Source organism: Sphaerodactylus townsendi, linkage group LG14 (genome assembly GCF_021028975.2).
Source record: "Sphaerodactylus townsendi isolate TG3544 linkage group LG14, MPM_Stown_v2.3, whole genome shotgun sequence".
NCBI classification, from domain to species: domain Eukaryota; kingdom Metazoa; phylum Chordata; class Lepidosauria; order Squamata; family Sphaerodactylidae; genus Sphaerodactylus; species Sphaerodactylus townsendi.
Genome location: NC_059438.1, coordinates 27,314,841 through 27,331,452, shown reverse-complemented (window position 1 = coordinate 27,331,452; position 16,612 = coordinate 27,314,841). Strand labels below are relative to the sequence as shown.

Sequence of the window (16,612 nt, the reverse complement as noted above, 5' to 3'; positions counted from 1 at the left end):
AGGCTTTATGGTGGGGGAAAAAATTAGGACCAATAAAAGGAAACATTTCTTCACACAACACCTGATTGGTGTTTGGAATATGCTGCCACAGGAGGTGGTGATGGCCACTAACCTGGATAGCTTTAAAAAGGGCTTGGACAGATTTATGGAAGAGAAGTTGATCTATGGCTACCAATCTTGATCCTCCTTGATCTGAGATTGCAAATGCCTTAGCAGACCAGGTGCTCGGGAGCAGCAGCAGCAGGAGGCCATTGCTTTCACATTCTGCATGTGAGCTCCCAAAGGTATCTGGTGGGCCACTGCGAGTAGCAGAGTGCTGGACTAGATGGACTCTGGTCTGATCCAGCAGGCTTTTTCTTATGTTCTTATGGTGGAGAGGACATTGCAACTTGGATCTCCCCTGCCCTGCCTAGTTTGCCATTCTAACGACTGCATCATGCCAGCACCACCATGCTAACACAATACCAGAAACCACAATTCAAAGTCAGATGTGGAAAATCACCAACACAGATTCCATGCCAAGACCTCAATGGGACAAATCCGGACTCTGCTCTGTTCCTCAGGGCACCACTATCTGCCTGGCCTTTAGCGCTTTCCTCCCTACCCCCTTCTCTAGCCTTCCTTTCCACATGAGTGTCTCCAGAAATATTCTTGCCCCTCAGGAAAGGAGTGCCTGGCCACAATCCAAAACGCTGCTATTCCAGCTCTGATTCAGGGAGGAATGTATCTGGTGCTAAATGAGGATTGGGAGGTTCAGGGAATTGCTCCAAGGTCTCTTTACGTGGCTGCCCTGGCTTGCCTCCGTCAACGTGATTGAAAGCCATCCATCCATTTACCATGTGATCACTACATCAGCACGGCCCAGGGAGGGAGGGGGGCAGTCCAGGGCTCAGGCAGGACAACTTCAAAAACTGTTCCATGTTTGTGGGGAGCTTTGCAGCCACACTTTGCACCCTTCAGTACAGAAGGGATTATGGGTGTGCAGCTACACTTCAGTCAGGTACTTGGCAAACTCGGTGGCAAGCAGATTCTCAGCGTGAAAGGCTTACCCTTCCAAAACAAAAAGAAAGAATAGATAAACACTCATTAAATATGCTGCAGAAAAAATCCTCTGGCGAGGAAAGAAAATAAATCTTGCCGTCTCTTGTTCATGAGGACTTTCCTACAAAACTCATACAGATTTCTTTCCCTCTTTCCAATGTACAATGGACTGATTTAAATCAAGGCCACAGAAAAGACCTAGGAAGGTCACTGATCTAGGATGCGTCTCCCTTTTGTACATTTTCAATTCCCCAAACAAAGTGCACGCTCGCTGGATGTTATAACAATTAATGCAACTAAACATAATCTGTATACTACCAAGCCACTGAAAAGGCTGCCCTTACCCCCATGGAAGAGGGTTTTCTGTGACAGATTTTTCTTTGCACTGACCTGGATAGCCCAGGGTAGCCTGACTGATCTTATCAGATCTCAGAAACTAAGAAAGGCTGGCCCGGGATACTGTTTGGATGGGAGACCACCAAGGAAAACCAGGGTCCCAGTGCACAGGCACGCAATGGCAGACCACCTCTGAATGACTCTTGTCTTGAAAACCCCACAGAGTCGCCATAAGGCAGCTGTGACTTGCCAACAAAATAACGATAATAATTAAAACTGAAATCCATCTTTTATGCATCCCAAAGTGAGCTACAGTTTTATACAGGTCACCCCTAGACAGACTGACACCCTTCTAAGCCCTCTGTGTTTAGGATGGAACTGCTAAGAGCTTCTCTGCAAAGGTCTTATATGGTCTGTATTGAAAGTTGCATTTGCTTGCACTGCAACATGCAATTCTGTTTTCAGTAGCAAACAGATCTTTTTTAAAACAGAAATTTACCATAACTAATTATTTTTAATTTTAAAAAGAGCGTCATCCATTAACTGCTTTATTTAAAGGGCTGGGGAGGCCTCTGGGTGACTGATATACTCCCCCAACCCCACTCAGTGCTATCAAACAGAGATGCCCTCAGGGATCAGTCAAATCTACCCACTAAAAAAGAACTCTTCTTTCCTAGCCTCAAAGCTTCCCAAGTTACTTTGGGGCTCTCTGGGGACAGCGGGCAGTGGACATGTTTCCGGCTTACTCTATTTTCCTGATCCTGTCAGTGGAGAATTGGCAGCTGTGTAACCAGGCAGTGGCCCATGACAGGAGGAGAGGAAGCAATTATTGACAAAATGGCATCAGATCGCTTGAAGGGGCTTTGAAGCCTCCCTTCCCAGGCTTTCTGGAGTGGCTGAACAAAGCAGCTATTTTAAAACAGATTTTAACCATGGTAAACGAGTGTTTGAAAAATAATTCTACACTGAAATCTGAATATCACCATACATTCTTGTAGATATCCACCCACTTTACTGACTTGTAATCAACTTTTTGTATTGTTTAGAGGAAGGGTGTCCAACTCTGACCCTCCAGATTTCATGGACTACAATTCCCAGCAACCCCTGCCAGCTGGCAGGAGCTGATGGGAATTGTAGTCCATGAACATCTGGAAGGCCAGAGTTGAACACCCCTGGTTTAGCATATACTTTGCCTTAGTTCATATTATTTGCTAATTCCATAATCCTAATCCTGTTGCATTGGTCATTGGTGGTCTAATGTTGTCTGCCTCACTGATTTAAATCCGGTAATCCTCCCTGCATCTCGGCAAGAAACGTGGAATATAAATACAGTAAATGAAATAAAATAAATACCATTTTGAACATTTATTTGAGTGGAAAACATTTAGTGACATCTTTGGTGCCAGCAAAACCACACAGGAAAACTACAGTGCCAGAAAATGCCAGGGCCAAGTAGCGGAAGGTGTCCCTTGCTATCCCCAAGGGGATCCTGGGCAGGATCCTCTTGCACCAGAGGAAGGCTCTTCGCACCAGAGGAAGACAATCTGCAGAGGCTGGCTATATGACTGGCAAACTACACCTAGCATCACTCTGGCAGCACGGCCATGCTGCTCTCTGCTGGAGCTGAATGGCCCCTGGCCTTTGGTCCACACACATGACTGAAGAAGATCAGCAGAATGTAATGTCCCCTTTCCCCAACAAGCACTTTGCACAGGTGCCACACTTGACAGCTGATGGAACGTATTCCGGATCTCAGCACAAAGACATAATAAGCAGAGAGAGCGCAGCAGGACGATCCTAAACAGAGTTATACCCTCTTAAGCCCCACTGGCTTCAATAGACTTAGAAAGGTGTAATTCTGCCCACGTTTGCACTGTAATTCATCCATTTGTGCAGACAGCCAGGATTCACATCCATCAATGGATCAGATACAGATGCTCTGGTCAACCCTACTTCCAACACCATCCGGATCCTTCTGACCAGCTGGCTGCAACGTCAGGTGGCCGCCGCCTCTGTATTAGGGATCATGTGGAAACACTGGGGGGGATCAAACCCCTGTCCTATCACTGAGCGAAGTTTGAAGCCTTCCTCCAGCTTCTGTTGGAGGAAGAGCCATAAGCTGCAGGAAAGATCCTTGGAGGATGGTTGGAGCCACCCCAATGTCAATCACAACTCTGTGGGAAGGAAGGAAAGCGGCTAATGCTGTGACTTGACAGCACTCTGTTCCAGTAAAGGAACATCTTAAAAAAAAATTAAAAAGCACTCCTGCTGTCACAGCAGAGAGAAACAATTATTCTCGCTACTCTTCTGCATTCACCAAAAGGGTCTCTTTCTCGTACATGCCAAGCCAACAATTTCCTATCCGATGGCTCATCTATCCTCTCCTTTGATTCCCATCCCCAGCTAATTTATCCTAGTTACGAAGTTCATTGCTTAGGAGTTGCCTAACTGGAATGACATCTGCCTGCCCACATAATTGCTTTCAGGTTCAGATCCGCACCAGGCTTTGCCTGACTTACACCCACACTGCTAATGCCAAGAGTGGCTGTTCTTTCACTGCCTGGATGCCCCGGAACGGAGGCTCATTTGAACTGGACAAGGAGGTCAGGGTCCTGTTGGGCATGAAGCTGGACTTGAGGCTAGTCATAGGAGTGTGGTTACCTGTGGGATCCAGCCCTGTTCAAAAGTTACAATGAACAAAAGCACAATCTGTGTGTATGAGTTTTCTTCATACGTGTGCTAAGAAACTCTCCTGTTACATTTGATGCCCATTATAGTTGATTCACATACAGACTTAAACACTACATTCATCCAGGTACTGGTCTGTGGTTTCATCTGTAAAATCAGCTTTCTTACAAACAGATGCATGAATGTATACCCACTCACTTTAACATGTGAGCAAGGGTTTCAGCCATACGGAGTGAACAGAAGAGTGGTTTTCAGAAGTACATCTGTGATTCAAGGGATTCAGGCCACAACTGTGCAGTTTTCCCATGATAGCTGTAATCACTAAACTAATAGCAGGATCTCCTACAGATTGCACATAGCCTAGATACCCTGTTTATAACAATAATTATCTAAAAGACATACATGATTCCCCACCAAACACTGTTCTCCACAAAGATCAAATTCCTGCAACCAGAAAAATCAGACGATTTGCCAAAAATAAATTATGCAATTTAACCAGAGACATGCAAATGTCCTTCTCTGAATAAAATTGTATAAATGTGTGCACTTCATCTGGAACCCAAAATTGGAAGTTTTGGAGAATCTAGATTTTGTAAGAAGCAGCACAAAGGTGGGTAAGGAATGGACCAAGCCAGAGGGGAGCTGTGGAGTGGATGCAGTCCTTTATGCATGGAAGCAAATATCCAGTCCAGGACTAGCACCACTGGGACCTCAGGAAAGGAGGCACAAGGCTGAGTAACTGACTGCACATTTATCTTAGCACGGCATGAAAACAGGGTGTGTGTAGGAGCTGGGGGAAGCAGTCCAAGGTGATGCCATATGCCTGTAGGAGGTGGGCAGGCAGGTGGAACTGCACAGTAAGGGGTGAGGAAGCAGGTTGGGTTTGTAGGTGCTGAGCACCCAAATGAAGTGGAGTGGGGGTGGGGAAGAATCCTTACAGATAGTGTCAGAACCTGGGCCCACCTGTCAAGTCCCAGGGGCCTTAAACTTGCTTGCCATCTGAGGCAAGGGGCAGGGAGTCATGCAGCACACAACTCTTAAGATGGCGTTATTCAACAGTGTGACTTTCTTTCAAAAGTTGACACCATTGGTTAAGAAGCAGTGGATTTGGTGGGGATTTATTTTCTGGGTGGTTTTATATTATACACTTTATGTTTTTGAAACTGCCTTGAACACAAGTTTCAATAGGCAGTACAGAAACATTTTAAATGAATAGACAACACAGGCGAGGCAGGCGAAAGTAGAAGCCTGATGCCCCTTCTCTTCCTCGCTTCCTTAGCAGCTAGGGCTTAAAAGCACAGCTTGCTCCAAATCCTACCACCCAGCCTTGGATCATTCTCCTGCCAGCTGATGCTGCAGCAAGATCTCATATCAGACAAATCAGGAAAAGATCTGAAGAGCAGAGAAGAACAGGCTGTGTTGGCCAGGGCCTGCTTTGTACATCCAAATGGTATAGCTCCAGACCCACTGCAACACTACAGGTCTCAGGAGGCAGTCAGGACCTTCCCAGTTTCCTACATAGCTTTTGCAGTGGATCCTGTGGCATACCTTTTGGATCATTTCCTGCTTCACTGGCATCCCTAATGAAGCTGCTAACAATACAGTGGAGAGGGACACTAGCTCAGCAGCAGAGCATCTGCTTGGCACTCAGAAAGTCCCCACATTCAATCTCTGCCAGCTCCAGGTACAAAGGATCAGGTCGCAGGTGATGTGAAAGGCCTCCGACTCAGACCCTGGAGCACTGCTGCCAGTCCGTGTAGACAGTACTGACCATGACAGACCCAGTGTAAAGCAGCTTCCTGCGTTTGGCTGCTGTTTTGGTTGCTTGTGCAAATCTTCAGTGGAATGAGATCTGCTGAAAAACTGGGTGGTAGGGGCACTTCCATTAATCCTCTGAGATTTAGAGGTGAGAATAAATTGTGTGCAAATTTAGTGCACTTAGCATAGGCCTGCATCCACAGTCCAGAATTTGGCAGTCTGGGGCACAGGGATGTCTGGGGCACGCTGGATGTCCAGAGCGGTTGGGACCTCACTTCAAGTCCCTACACAGCTGTGGAACTTGTTGGGTTATCCTCTATCAGCCACTCAGTCTCAGTCCAATATTGAAGTGGGGAAACCCATACCTCTGAGGACTTTGGGAAGCTAATGTGAGACAGATAGTTTCTTGGGATAAGAAGGGGAAAGGATAAGGTACTGCATGGGAAGAGCAGATTGTTATACTGTGGTGAAATGAACAATGCAAGCAGGATTCTTTTAGTGAAATCTTCAGTTCATGTTTAGCATGTCTGTGAAACTGAGAAAACAGCAGCAGATGAACGGCAGGGACTGAGCAACAGTGTCAGAGGGATGGAATTCGGGTCAGGAACACTCTCCCTCCCTCCACCCCATCCAAACTTTGAAAACTTCCCCAGCTCTCTCTTTCTGAGCCGACATGCTCCCACCGTCCCAAACGATGCTTCACAAACAAGAGGGCTTGAAACTTTTTTTTAATTCAAGGGAAGGAAAGCTAAAGTGCCCAGGTGCTTTACTGTTTTACTAAAAGTCGGCCAGGCACAGGAAACGCAAAATGCTCCACCCTCTCTGGTACAGGAAACCAGCAGAGAAGGAAAACACTTGACCTCTGCCTGTTCTGGGTCACCTTTAGGGCGCACTCCCTTATTATTTTGACAACACATGCAAGAGTCATCCTGCCAATGAACCAAGCCATAAAGAGTCCTACCTCTGACAAGCAACCCCTTGGAAGCGGCATCCCGATCTCCATGCACAACATCTGGGCTTCCATGCGTGGTGCTGCACGGGGAGCTGTCTGCCACAGATGCTGAGAGGGACGATGCAGAGTCCCCCATGCCAGGCTTAGGGGGATCCAGATGTTCAGAAGTTTTGAGAGAGGCAGACAGGCACCTTGTTTCTGGAAGTGTCCATGAGCAAGGTTCTTCTCTTCCCGAGTCATTTTCACCACTTTCCTCTCTTTGGCCTGCCGAACGTTCCAACCCACAACCATCGATGAAAGTTTCTGACGGTAGGGAGTTTGTATGGTCCACGCAACACACTTCAGTCCCTTCCTTATCAACAGCAGTGGGGAAGCCCTCAGTCCGCACATCAGTCTCTGCTAGAGGATCACCGCTGTTTCCCTGCTGCTTAGCTATTGACATTCCAGGTGTCGCCACATTAGCGCTAAGTTGCAAAGGAGCCTCAACCTGCTGTTGAGGAGTGAGCAGAGTGTCTTGTTCTCCTGCTAGCAACAGACATTCCTCTGCCTGCCCTTCAAAAGACAAGAGGTCTCCACCACTGTTCTGCTCCTTCTGTCCCACAAGACCCCGGTGAGCAGTCACTCGGGTCTCTCCCTCACTATTACTATCCCTGCCCAACTTTGCTAACTTCACTATTCCTTTCGGGCTCGCTTCTCCCACCAGACCATCAGGAAGAGAGACTGCCACCAGCTGTTCAGAACAATGCTCAGTTAACCCAGACGATTCCTGTAATGGAGAACTGTCTGCTGCCCCAATGTCAGAGACGGGCTCTGATGATAACAGGCTTGTTGCAGGTTGGGGGGAAGCATTTTCCAGCAGCCTTGGCTTGCAGCTGCTGGAGTTACCCTTGCCACTGCAGAATAGCCTCAAATGTCCTGCACAAAGACCCTCCTCACCAAGCACGCTGGCCTCCCTGATTTCTCCTGGGGTCACCTCTGTGCTGCAAAGCTTGGGTTCCCTTCCCCCACTGTCTCCCTCTATCCTGGTCCCCCAAGCAACTTCTGTTCTTCCAAGGGACCCTGCTGTCGGAGGCTTCCATTCGGGGTCCTCTTCGTCTGTATAACTGCACATGGCGTATCTCCAGTCAAGCTCGTGCTGTGGGTGAGCTTGCCGCTTCCCTTGGGAAAGCTCCTGAGCATCAGTGACTGCGGAGGGAACACTGGGGAAGCCAGAGGTTGGATTCCTCTCAGATTCCTCGGCAATGTTCAGTAGCAACAGCTCACTTCCAGCGCTAGGACAGTTCTCCAAACCAATCCCAGCATCGCCCGCCTGAGCATCAGGAGTCCTTGTTGTGCCCAACTGGCTATGCGGTGGTGACGTAAGTGCTAAACATACCCCATTTTGTGAGCAATCATTGCTGACCCAATGGGCCGCCAGTTGGCTCTTTCCCCTAGGCTGGAGCTTAGTGCAATAATTAAGAGAGATGGACTGGGTCAAGGAACCCATTTGGGGCCCCAGTCGAGGCAGAGATGTATCAATGAGCTCCACATATTCCCCTTCCGGGTCACTTTCGGAGTCCTCGTCGAGTACGAGGCTCACATGTTTGCTTGTGCCAGCTGCCATTCCCTCTGCTGTCCCATTTGTCACCACGTTGCTTCCAAAAAAATCTGGCCCATGAGAAGTCTGGGGTCCCATCTTGGAAGAGATGCTTTGAAGCATCTCCTCAGAGAAACAGAGAGCAGAGCAACTTTCAGTTACTTCGTCTGGACATAAGTCACTTTCCATCACTTTTGGTTTATCGATAAATTCTGGGTTGACAATTTTTTCCCAGGGCACCCGGAATATTTTATCGTCTGTGGCTAATAAGCAGTTTTCTAATACAGATCCCATCCGCTCTCGGTTGATGCAGTTCAGCCATTCTAGGGTGAAGATGGAGGTGTAAGAGACTTCAGGGACCACAACTTCTTCCACATTGTGCCTGTCCTTGGCCAAGCACTTGACGACGATCCGGGGGCACTTTTTCACGTAAGGCACCACCTGGAGGTAAAAGTCGCCCGGCTTCAAGACCCGCCAGTCGAGGGAGGCGAGCTGCACTACGATCTTCTCATGGATACACAAAGGCCAGCCCTCGTGCCGGAACAAGAACCCGCAATACTGTACCTGTAAGAAAGAGAAAATCTAGGTGAACTGGCTGTGCAAGGAAGCTCTCGAAAGAAAAACATGGCACTGAATATACGTTGACCAAACAGAGAACTGAAAGGTGATGCCCCAGTTACAGCCTCCACGAGAACAATTCAAACATCAGAGAAAGGCTTCCCTTGTTGACAAAAGTGGAATTATTTTATTCAAACACCCTAGCAGGTTATGCTTTTTCTATGGCTAGGCAAACCTGCAAAAGAGACTGGAACTGGAAACTGTACTTCCCAATGGCTATCTTTTTTGGCACAGTTATTAGTCCCTTCCCAAGGAGTGCTTGTTTGTGGGTTTGCTTCCAAGCTTCAGGCACAGCTAACCTGGGACAACTGCTCACAGAATCCAACAGGAAGGATTTCTTTCCTCAGTGCCCCTTGGCATGTCTTCTTCCTGCTTCAGAATTGAGGGGGAAGGAGGAAAGAGGTGTAAAGAAAGGCAGAGAGAGGGGAGGCCGCATCCCACACAAAGGTTAAGTGAAGCATGACAGTTCTACCTGTTGGGCAGCAAGACCAAAGGCAAAGAAGAGGTCAGCCAGAAACCACCACTCAGGAGCTGAAAGAGTTATCAGCCAGGAAGGGGGGGGGGTCTTCTTATTAACTTGTTGCTGCCTCCGATAATACTCCAGGCTTCGTTGCACTGCATCCCAAGTCTGCTGATTGAAGAACACACCTGTACCTGTCCCAGGACCCTAGCCCCGGCCATGACAAGGTCCTTTTGGCAGCCATTTGGAAACTTCAAGTAGTAATATTTTTAGTGTTAATACACAGTACAGATGAAATTGGAATTCCTTACAGTAAATGTACTTTGTAGCAGGGGTGGGGAGAGGGGAAAGGTCTTACTGGCTGCCAATAGGGCTTGTGATGAAAGGCAATCCATAAATACAGGGCTCTTACACAGATTCTTGGTCCTCTCAATTTCTAAAACAATGGGAAACGGACAGAAACAACGATCCCCAGGTCTCACTCTACCAGGAAGTTTGCTGATAAAAGTTCTACTGCAACCATACGATCTGTGCCAAGAACCTGTAGTGGTCGAGGGTGCGGCTGGATTAAATACAATTAGATCTTCCAGCTCAGTCCCCAAAGCCTGGGGCAGACAATGTTCCCCTAACCTCTGCAGCTGGAAAGCACAGACTGAAAAACCAGACTGAGATTGAAATTGACAAGCCTTGCAGCCGCAGCTGCCATCCGTGAAGGAGTCTCCTTAGCAGCAGCCGAGCTCTACAAACAACGAAGTGACAATCGAAAAGAGAGAATTGGCAAGGTTTCTGAGCAGACGAGCAACTAGAGCGGTGTTTCATCAAGAGCGTTCCCTGCACCAGCAACAGAAACCTGACAGCCCACTGCCTGCCAAGGAGGAGGACCCAGAGGCGAGCATCTGCAAAACTCCAACAAACCTGCCACTCCACCCTGCCTGTTCTCGCACCAAAATGCAGCTGGAAGGGATGCGTGATTTCTGGAATGCATATTTTGTAACTAGTGCTCAGGCCTGACCATTGAGTGAGGAGCATAAAACCTGAGAGGAAAAAGGCTTGGTGGGGATATAGCGGGATGCCTTCCCAGTGGATGTATGTATTTTGGGGGAGGGGGAAAGCATCAAAGTACAACTGTATGCAAGAGGATTTCTATTTTAAACTCTGTTTTTCTGGTTATGTAAGGCAAACTATCTGTCCATCTTTTGCTGTAAAAACCCCATGATCTTGGGGTTGCCATGCGTCAGTTGTGATGCAACAGCACCAATCATTATTATCAATTGTTTCCTAAGATAAACATTTAGCCAATCAGTACAGTACTAAACAGTACTTCTGTTTAGCTATACCAGGGGTAGGGAACCTGCGGCTCTCCAGATGTTCAGGAACTACAATTCCCATCAGCCCCTACCAGCATGGCCAATTGGCCATGCTGACAGAGGCTGATGGGAATTGTAGTTCTGAACATCTGGAGAGCCGCAGGTTCCCTACCCCTGAGCTATACGATGTTCCCACTGGCAACTACTTAAGGCAAGAAAACTAGACTTCGGTCTATTCTCCGCATTTGAGAGACCAATAAGATATCTGACGGAGCGAGATTTGACACTTGAAAGCTCTTACCCTGAAAATCTTGTTTGTCTTTAGGTGCTACTGGACTCAAATCTGCCTCTTCTGTCGCAAACACACGCTCTGAAACCACTTAAGCTGGGAAATTGAGAACATTTCTTATTGTCATAGCAAAAAGTTTTATTGTGATGAGGGAGACGATAGTGAAATTACATGCTCTTTGGCTGTTCTGGCTACGGATCTGCTGCTGCTGCTCCATTCTCGGCAGCATCGCCCTAGCGCACTCAATTCCAGGTCCTGAGGTGTGTGGATACCAGCCTCACAAGCATCCAGCCCTGATCTGTAAGGTAGAAGAATCCTCTAGTGCGCACCAGGCATCCCAAAATACTTACACAGGCATCCTGCTGGACACATTGCAAGATGTGCTTGGCCGGAATCAGGAAGTCAATGAGGTAGCGCAGGCCGTCCCCTCGATACGTCTTCTCCACCACATCAAAGACCTGACACAGCACTGTTGCGGCAGTGACCTCAAAGGGAGGGTAGAGAGCTGATAGGGTGCTCTGGATACAGCCGTCCAGTGACTGGGAATCCTACCAAGAGAGAGAAAGAAAGAAACTGCTCAGGAACAGGTTGGAAACTCTACCTGCAGGGGCTTGGGATGCCGCTATCAGGCAAAGGCGGAGAGGTGCGGCCTGCTCGCTTGCTTCTTTGCAATCCTGAATTGCCACCTCCTCTCGAGCCCTGTCTCTGCATCCTGCGAGCGCAGCACTCACCGAGTCTGGACAGAACGGCGGCAGACAGCTTACTCGGCACAATCCTTCCCCTGACTGAGCAGGGCGGGGTTGCTGTTCAACTATTATTATTGTAGCACACGAGGGCATGTGTGTGTGCGCGCGCATGTGTAAGTGAGAGAGGGACACAGAGAGTGCACGCCAGAAGGGCTTGTGGAAATCCTGGCACAGCTTCACAATGTTGCCCGCTTTTCAATTGCCCCCTCTTGCAAAAAAAAACAACGCCACAAACCTGCTCTAAATCAGGGAGAGGGCGGCACATGAAATCAGAGGTTGACAAGAGAATGAACTGTTTGCCTCTAATTGCCTCCAATCAGAGAAGGGATCCCAAAGTCGGGAATGCTCAATAGCAAACCACAGTCCTCTGGCAACAGGGGGAGAGAAAAAGCCAACTCACACAAACATTACAAGATAGATCTTTAAAAAAGGAAGCCAAACATCATCACATCCTGAAACCTTGTCCACCATCTTTCCCTGTAGCCATGACTATGTCCACCTACAGCCTCTGAGAAGCAGGAAATAATCACTTCCTGCCTGTGGAACTGGCTACACAAAGTGGATCTTTCACCTCCCTTCCTGGTACTGTTGGTTCTGGCCCAGGAATCCTTCTTATCTTGGGGGGGTGGGCATACTAAAGCAGTTCCCCTCCCATCCATCCCCCCCCCCCAAACAAATCCATAATTTAAAAGAACCTTAAGCAGTTCATGGATAAATACTCAATCCTTTTAAAATGTACTTGATCTGTGTGCACTTCATCACTCTCCATTGTGGGAGGCCAGCAACGACAGCCTACACAAGTTTAAGCCTCTCTCAACAACTGGGCAAACCGGAACATGTTTCTTTGGCTCAGTTGGAACTGATCAGCAGAAACGCAAATTTGTATCAGGTTCTTGAAAGCTTATGCTCGGGAACTTATGCTGGTCTTTAAGGCGCTACAGGACACAAATCTAGTTCTGCTGCCAAGCAACGTGGGTATCTCTTTGAAATCAGATTCATACTCAGATTCCAAACACAGGAAAGCAGCTTCCGCTTTGAATGCAATTTTTACAAACAGTGCGTGCACACAAGCAGCGGTCTTATGTGCGTCTCTGGTCTAGCACTGAAACTTCTCCTGGAGCTCGGCATTTTGGGGAAATCTCTTGACATTCACATTCTTGAATGGCAGAGTGGCTAGGAAGAGAGCTGCGATGCCCTGGCATGCTAGTGCCCCACACTGGCCACAGTCCTGAGAAAGGCTATCCTGTCTTGTTGAAGATTCTCTACAGGCTATGGAAGCAGTCAGACTCTGTTCCAGGAGGGGCTGGCGATAAAAGACCTTTCCAACTGGACTTCCCCTCCCACAGCAGCTTCCCCTGGGGCAGCGCCCACACTGTGAGAGATTCAGACATTTTGCTGGTTGCCAAAACACACAAGTGTGGCAATTATTAAGTCATCCTCTCCCCACGGATTCAAACGGACTCTCAAGTTGCAGAACACACTGTTGGCACAGAGAGCGGATTTGCCTCCGAGGGCTGATTCAGAAGTCCCTCTTCTTAGAAGGCAAATCTCATCACAAACTCAGTATGGAGGAAAATGACGGGCACCTGCACCTGCTTTGGACAGAGGAAAACATGAAAGAAAACCATAGTGAAACGAGTCAACTGCCCCAGAAATAAATGTATGAATTTGTCTAATAAGAGCCGTTGCAGAAAACAGCAAAATTCCACAGCATCACCTTGGCACAGATAGAAGAAAAATGGCTTTGCTGGTGGGGCGGCTGCTAGCCTCCCGCTGGTTTGCTAACACTTTAAAGGCCAGAAATAACCTGGTCGGGGTTGCCAAATGACCCCACCAGGGGAAGAGCAGCATATAAACACAAATAAATAAAATAAATCCATCCATCCAGGTTGGGAAATTCAAGGAGATTTGGGGGCAATGCCCATGTAGGGCACAGAATGGGGTAAGGAATTAACTCAGTGCAGATGCAGTGCTGAGTCAGAGTCCAAAAGCTTCTGCTTTCTTCAGGGGACTGGAGCTCTGCAGTCTGGAAATTAGTTTTAATTCCAGAAGACCTCCAGGTCCCCCTGTATAGCTGGCAACCTTAATAGTGCTACTATGGAGTACTCCGCGCAGGACAATCACTGTTATACTTATCACTAAGACTGATATATGAAAAGGATAAAATGAAGACTTTTCAAGATTAAAGGATCACTGAACTTTAAAAAAAAAAATCACATCACTGCCAGGCCGAAATGGAATGCAGCCAGCCAATGATTACATGCAAAACACAGTAATGCACAAATGCAAACCTTTTACAGTGCCGTCCTAAACTGAGCGACACCCTTCTAAATCTATAAAAGTTAATAGTCTTAGAAGGGTGTCACTCTGCTCCGGATGGCGCTGTTAGTCTCTTCGCACACTGATGGGTCTAAGTGGAGCATGGAAAGAGGTCAGTTTCCCCAGCACCGAGAAAATCGAGGCCAGGACTCTGGTCGAGCCTAGAAGTGCTCCCAGACTACACATTGGTGATTTTTCCAGCTGCAGAGCAAGTTCCTCCTAGTCTCCCCAAATACTGGGGATCTTAAAATTTGAGAGATAGACTGCAGAGGTCTGATTCAGACTCACCAGTTCTGAACAAATCTAGAATCAGCGGTGTAAGTGAGCTGTGGAACTCTCAGGAACAGCATCTCCCCCTCCCAGTTATTTTCTCATTCGTCTTTCTCTCCTTTTCCCATCTTTTCCCTTTTTCATCTTTTTTGTTTCCTAATAACAAGAAAATAAATGCCAAGTTCCACCAGCTTAGATGCACCAAAGGTTTTCTAGGTCACCCAATACGCTGACCAAGTTGCATATCGTTGTCCCTCCTGATCTCAACACCCAAGTGCAGGATCTTTCATCCCTTGCCAGACAAAATGTTGCCCATAAGACTGCTAACTTCCAGGTGGTACCTGGAGATTTCCCTATTAGAAGAAGAAGGGTTTGGATTTATATCCTGAAGAAGACTCAAAGGGGCTTACAATCTCATTTCCCTTCCCCCTGCTCCACAACAAACACCCTGTGAGTTGGGTGGGGCTGAGGGAGCTCCAAAGAACCGTGACTAGCCCAAGGTCATCCAGCTGGCGAGTGGTGGAGTGCACAAACTAATCTAGTTCACCAGATAAGCCTCCACAGCTCAAGTGGCAGAGTGGGGAATCAAACCTGGTTCTCCAGATTAGAGTGCACCTGCTCTTAACCATTATACCACGCTGGTGTACAATTGGTGTACAATTGATTTCCAGACTATTGAGATCAGTTCCCTTGGAGAAAAGGGCTGCTTTGGAGGGCGGAGCCTCTGGCAAAATATGCTGCTGAGGTTCCTCCCCTTCACAAACTCCACCCTACCTGGGCTCCACTTCCAAAATCTCCAGGTATTTCCCAACCCAGAGCTGGTAACCCAAGTCATATGAGGTATCAAGAGTTGTGTGCAGTTAATTATATTGCATAACTGACTTGTGCTAATATTTACATCCTTCAGCAAGCTGTCTTAAGCAAATTCCATTTCAAATAAACAGATACGTGAACTTCTGAAGAATACATACTGGGTGACTCAATGTTGAGGGTGTTGATCTAAATGTGGGTTTCCTTGATGACAATGGCAGATTATTTGTTTGTTTTAAATATTTTTATGTCATCTTTCTACCCAATCAGGGTCTACAGAAGGTATGTGATGGACAGGGCTTCATCTTTTAAACTGACTCACTAAAAGGAAGATTATTCCTTATTCTCACACAACTATACTATTACACATATACAAAAATCTCCAAAATCTCTTTTAAACTGTCTCACTAAAAGGAAGATGATTTATTATTCTCACACTACTATACTATTACACATACACAAAACTCTCCAAAGAGCATAGCTAGGTCATGATTCTTCATGCACAACAGATACACATAAAAATGAATCATTCAGAATGAAAGCCTCTGGGTCACGCCAAACACACAAAAGAGGGCATTCTTCCTCACAAAGCCCCCTTCCGCACATGCAGAATAATGCACATTCAATCCACTTTCACATTTGTTTGCAAGTGGATTTTGCTGTTCCGCACAGTGAAATCCAGTGTCTTCAAAGTGCATTGAAAATGGATTGAAAGTGCATTCTTCTGCATGTGCAGAAGAGGCCAAAGATTCACCACATTTATTGCAGGTTTTGTCAAGGAAAAGCTATGAGTCTTCAGTGTGCAAAAGACCACTTGCACAGAGTCATGCAGTTTGTGTCAGAGAACCCTTCCCTTCAAGAGCATGCACTTCTGATATCTATCCACATATTTAATGAGCACAGATCCGTGCATTTTTCAAAGCTAGCTGTCAAAAAGATTTTTCCAATTTCCAAAGTGAAGTGGATATGAGATGTCATTTAGCGAAGCAGTATTTTACCAGCCCCGTAGATAACATTTAGAGAACAGCACTGGGCATTTGCTACCAGAGTACTTCAAGTGGGTTTGGCATTTGCAACTTGACAGAAGGTTGGAAAAATGCTAAGGTCCCTAGCAATGAAATCCTAAACTGAGTCTTCCTTTTTAATCCATTGATTTTTAACCCACCTCTGTTTAGGCCTGCAGGGTTAATGGCTGTAGTCCAGAATTTTCCTGAAAGGGAGTTAATTGTTAGAAAGTCTCCAAACAACTCCTTTCTTAAGGCCCCAGAGGTAGGAGAAGCTGCCAGTTAAGGGAGGCGGGGAGAGTACATGCAGAAACAACAGCTTTGTTGTAACACATTTATTGTAAAGCTCCGGCAGGTTGAAATGCAGTGGTGGGGGTGGGGGAAAATCAACCTTTCTACTTCAATTGATTCAGAAATTCTGAGATCTAGACAGAGAAA

General features: G+C 47.0%; 1 protein-coding gene across 1 annotated transcript in view; it reads right to left on the bottom strand.

The window, feature by feature from the left end:
- PLEKHG4 (pleckstrin homology and RhoGEF domain containing G4) overlaps window positions 1–16,612 on the bottom strand; it is a 76,622-nt gene that overhangs the window by 40,513 nt on the left and 19,497 nt on the right. Inside the window, exons 2-3 of the mRNA XM_048515978.1 lie at window positions 11,376–11,573; window positions 6,785–8,915 (exon numbers count right to left, since the gene is read on the bottom strand). Coding sequence (XP_048371935.1) covers window positions 6,785–8,915; window positions 11,376–11,573 — 2,329 coding nt within the window. The remainder of the gene's footprint in view (window positions 1–6,784; window positions 8,916–11,375; window positions 11,574–16,612) is intronic.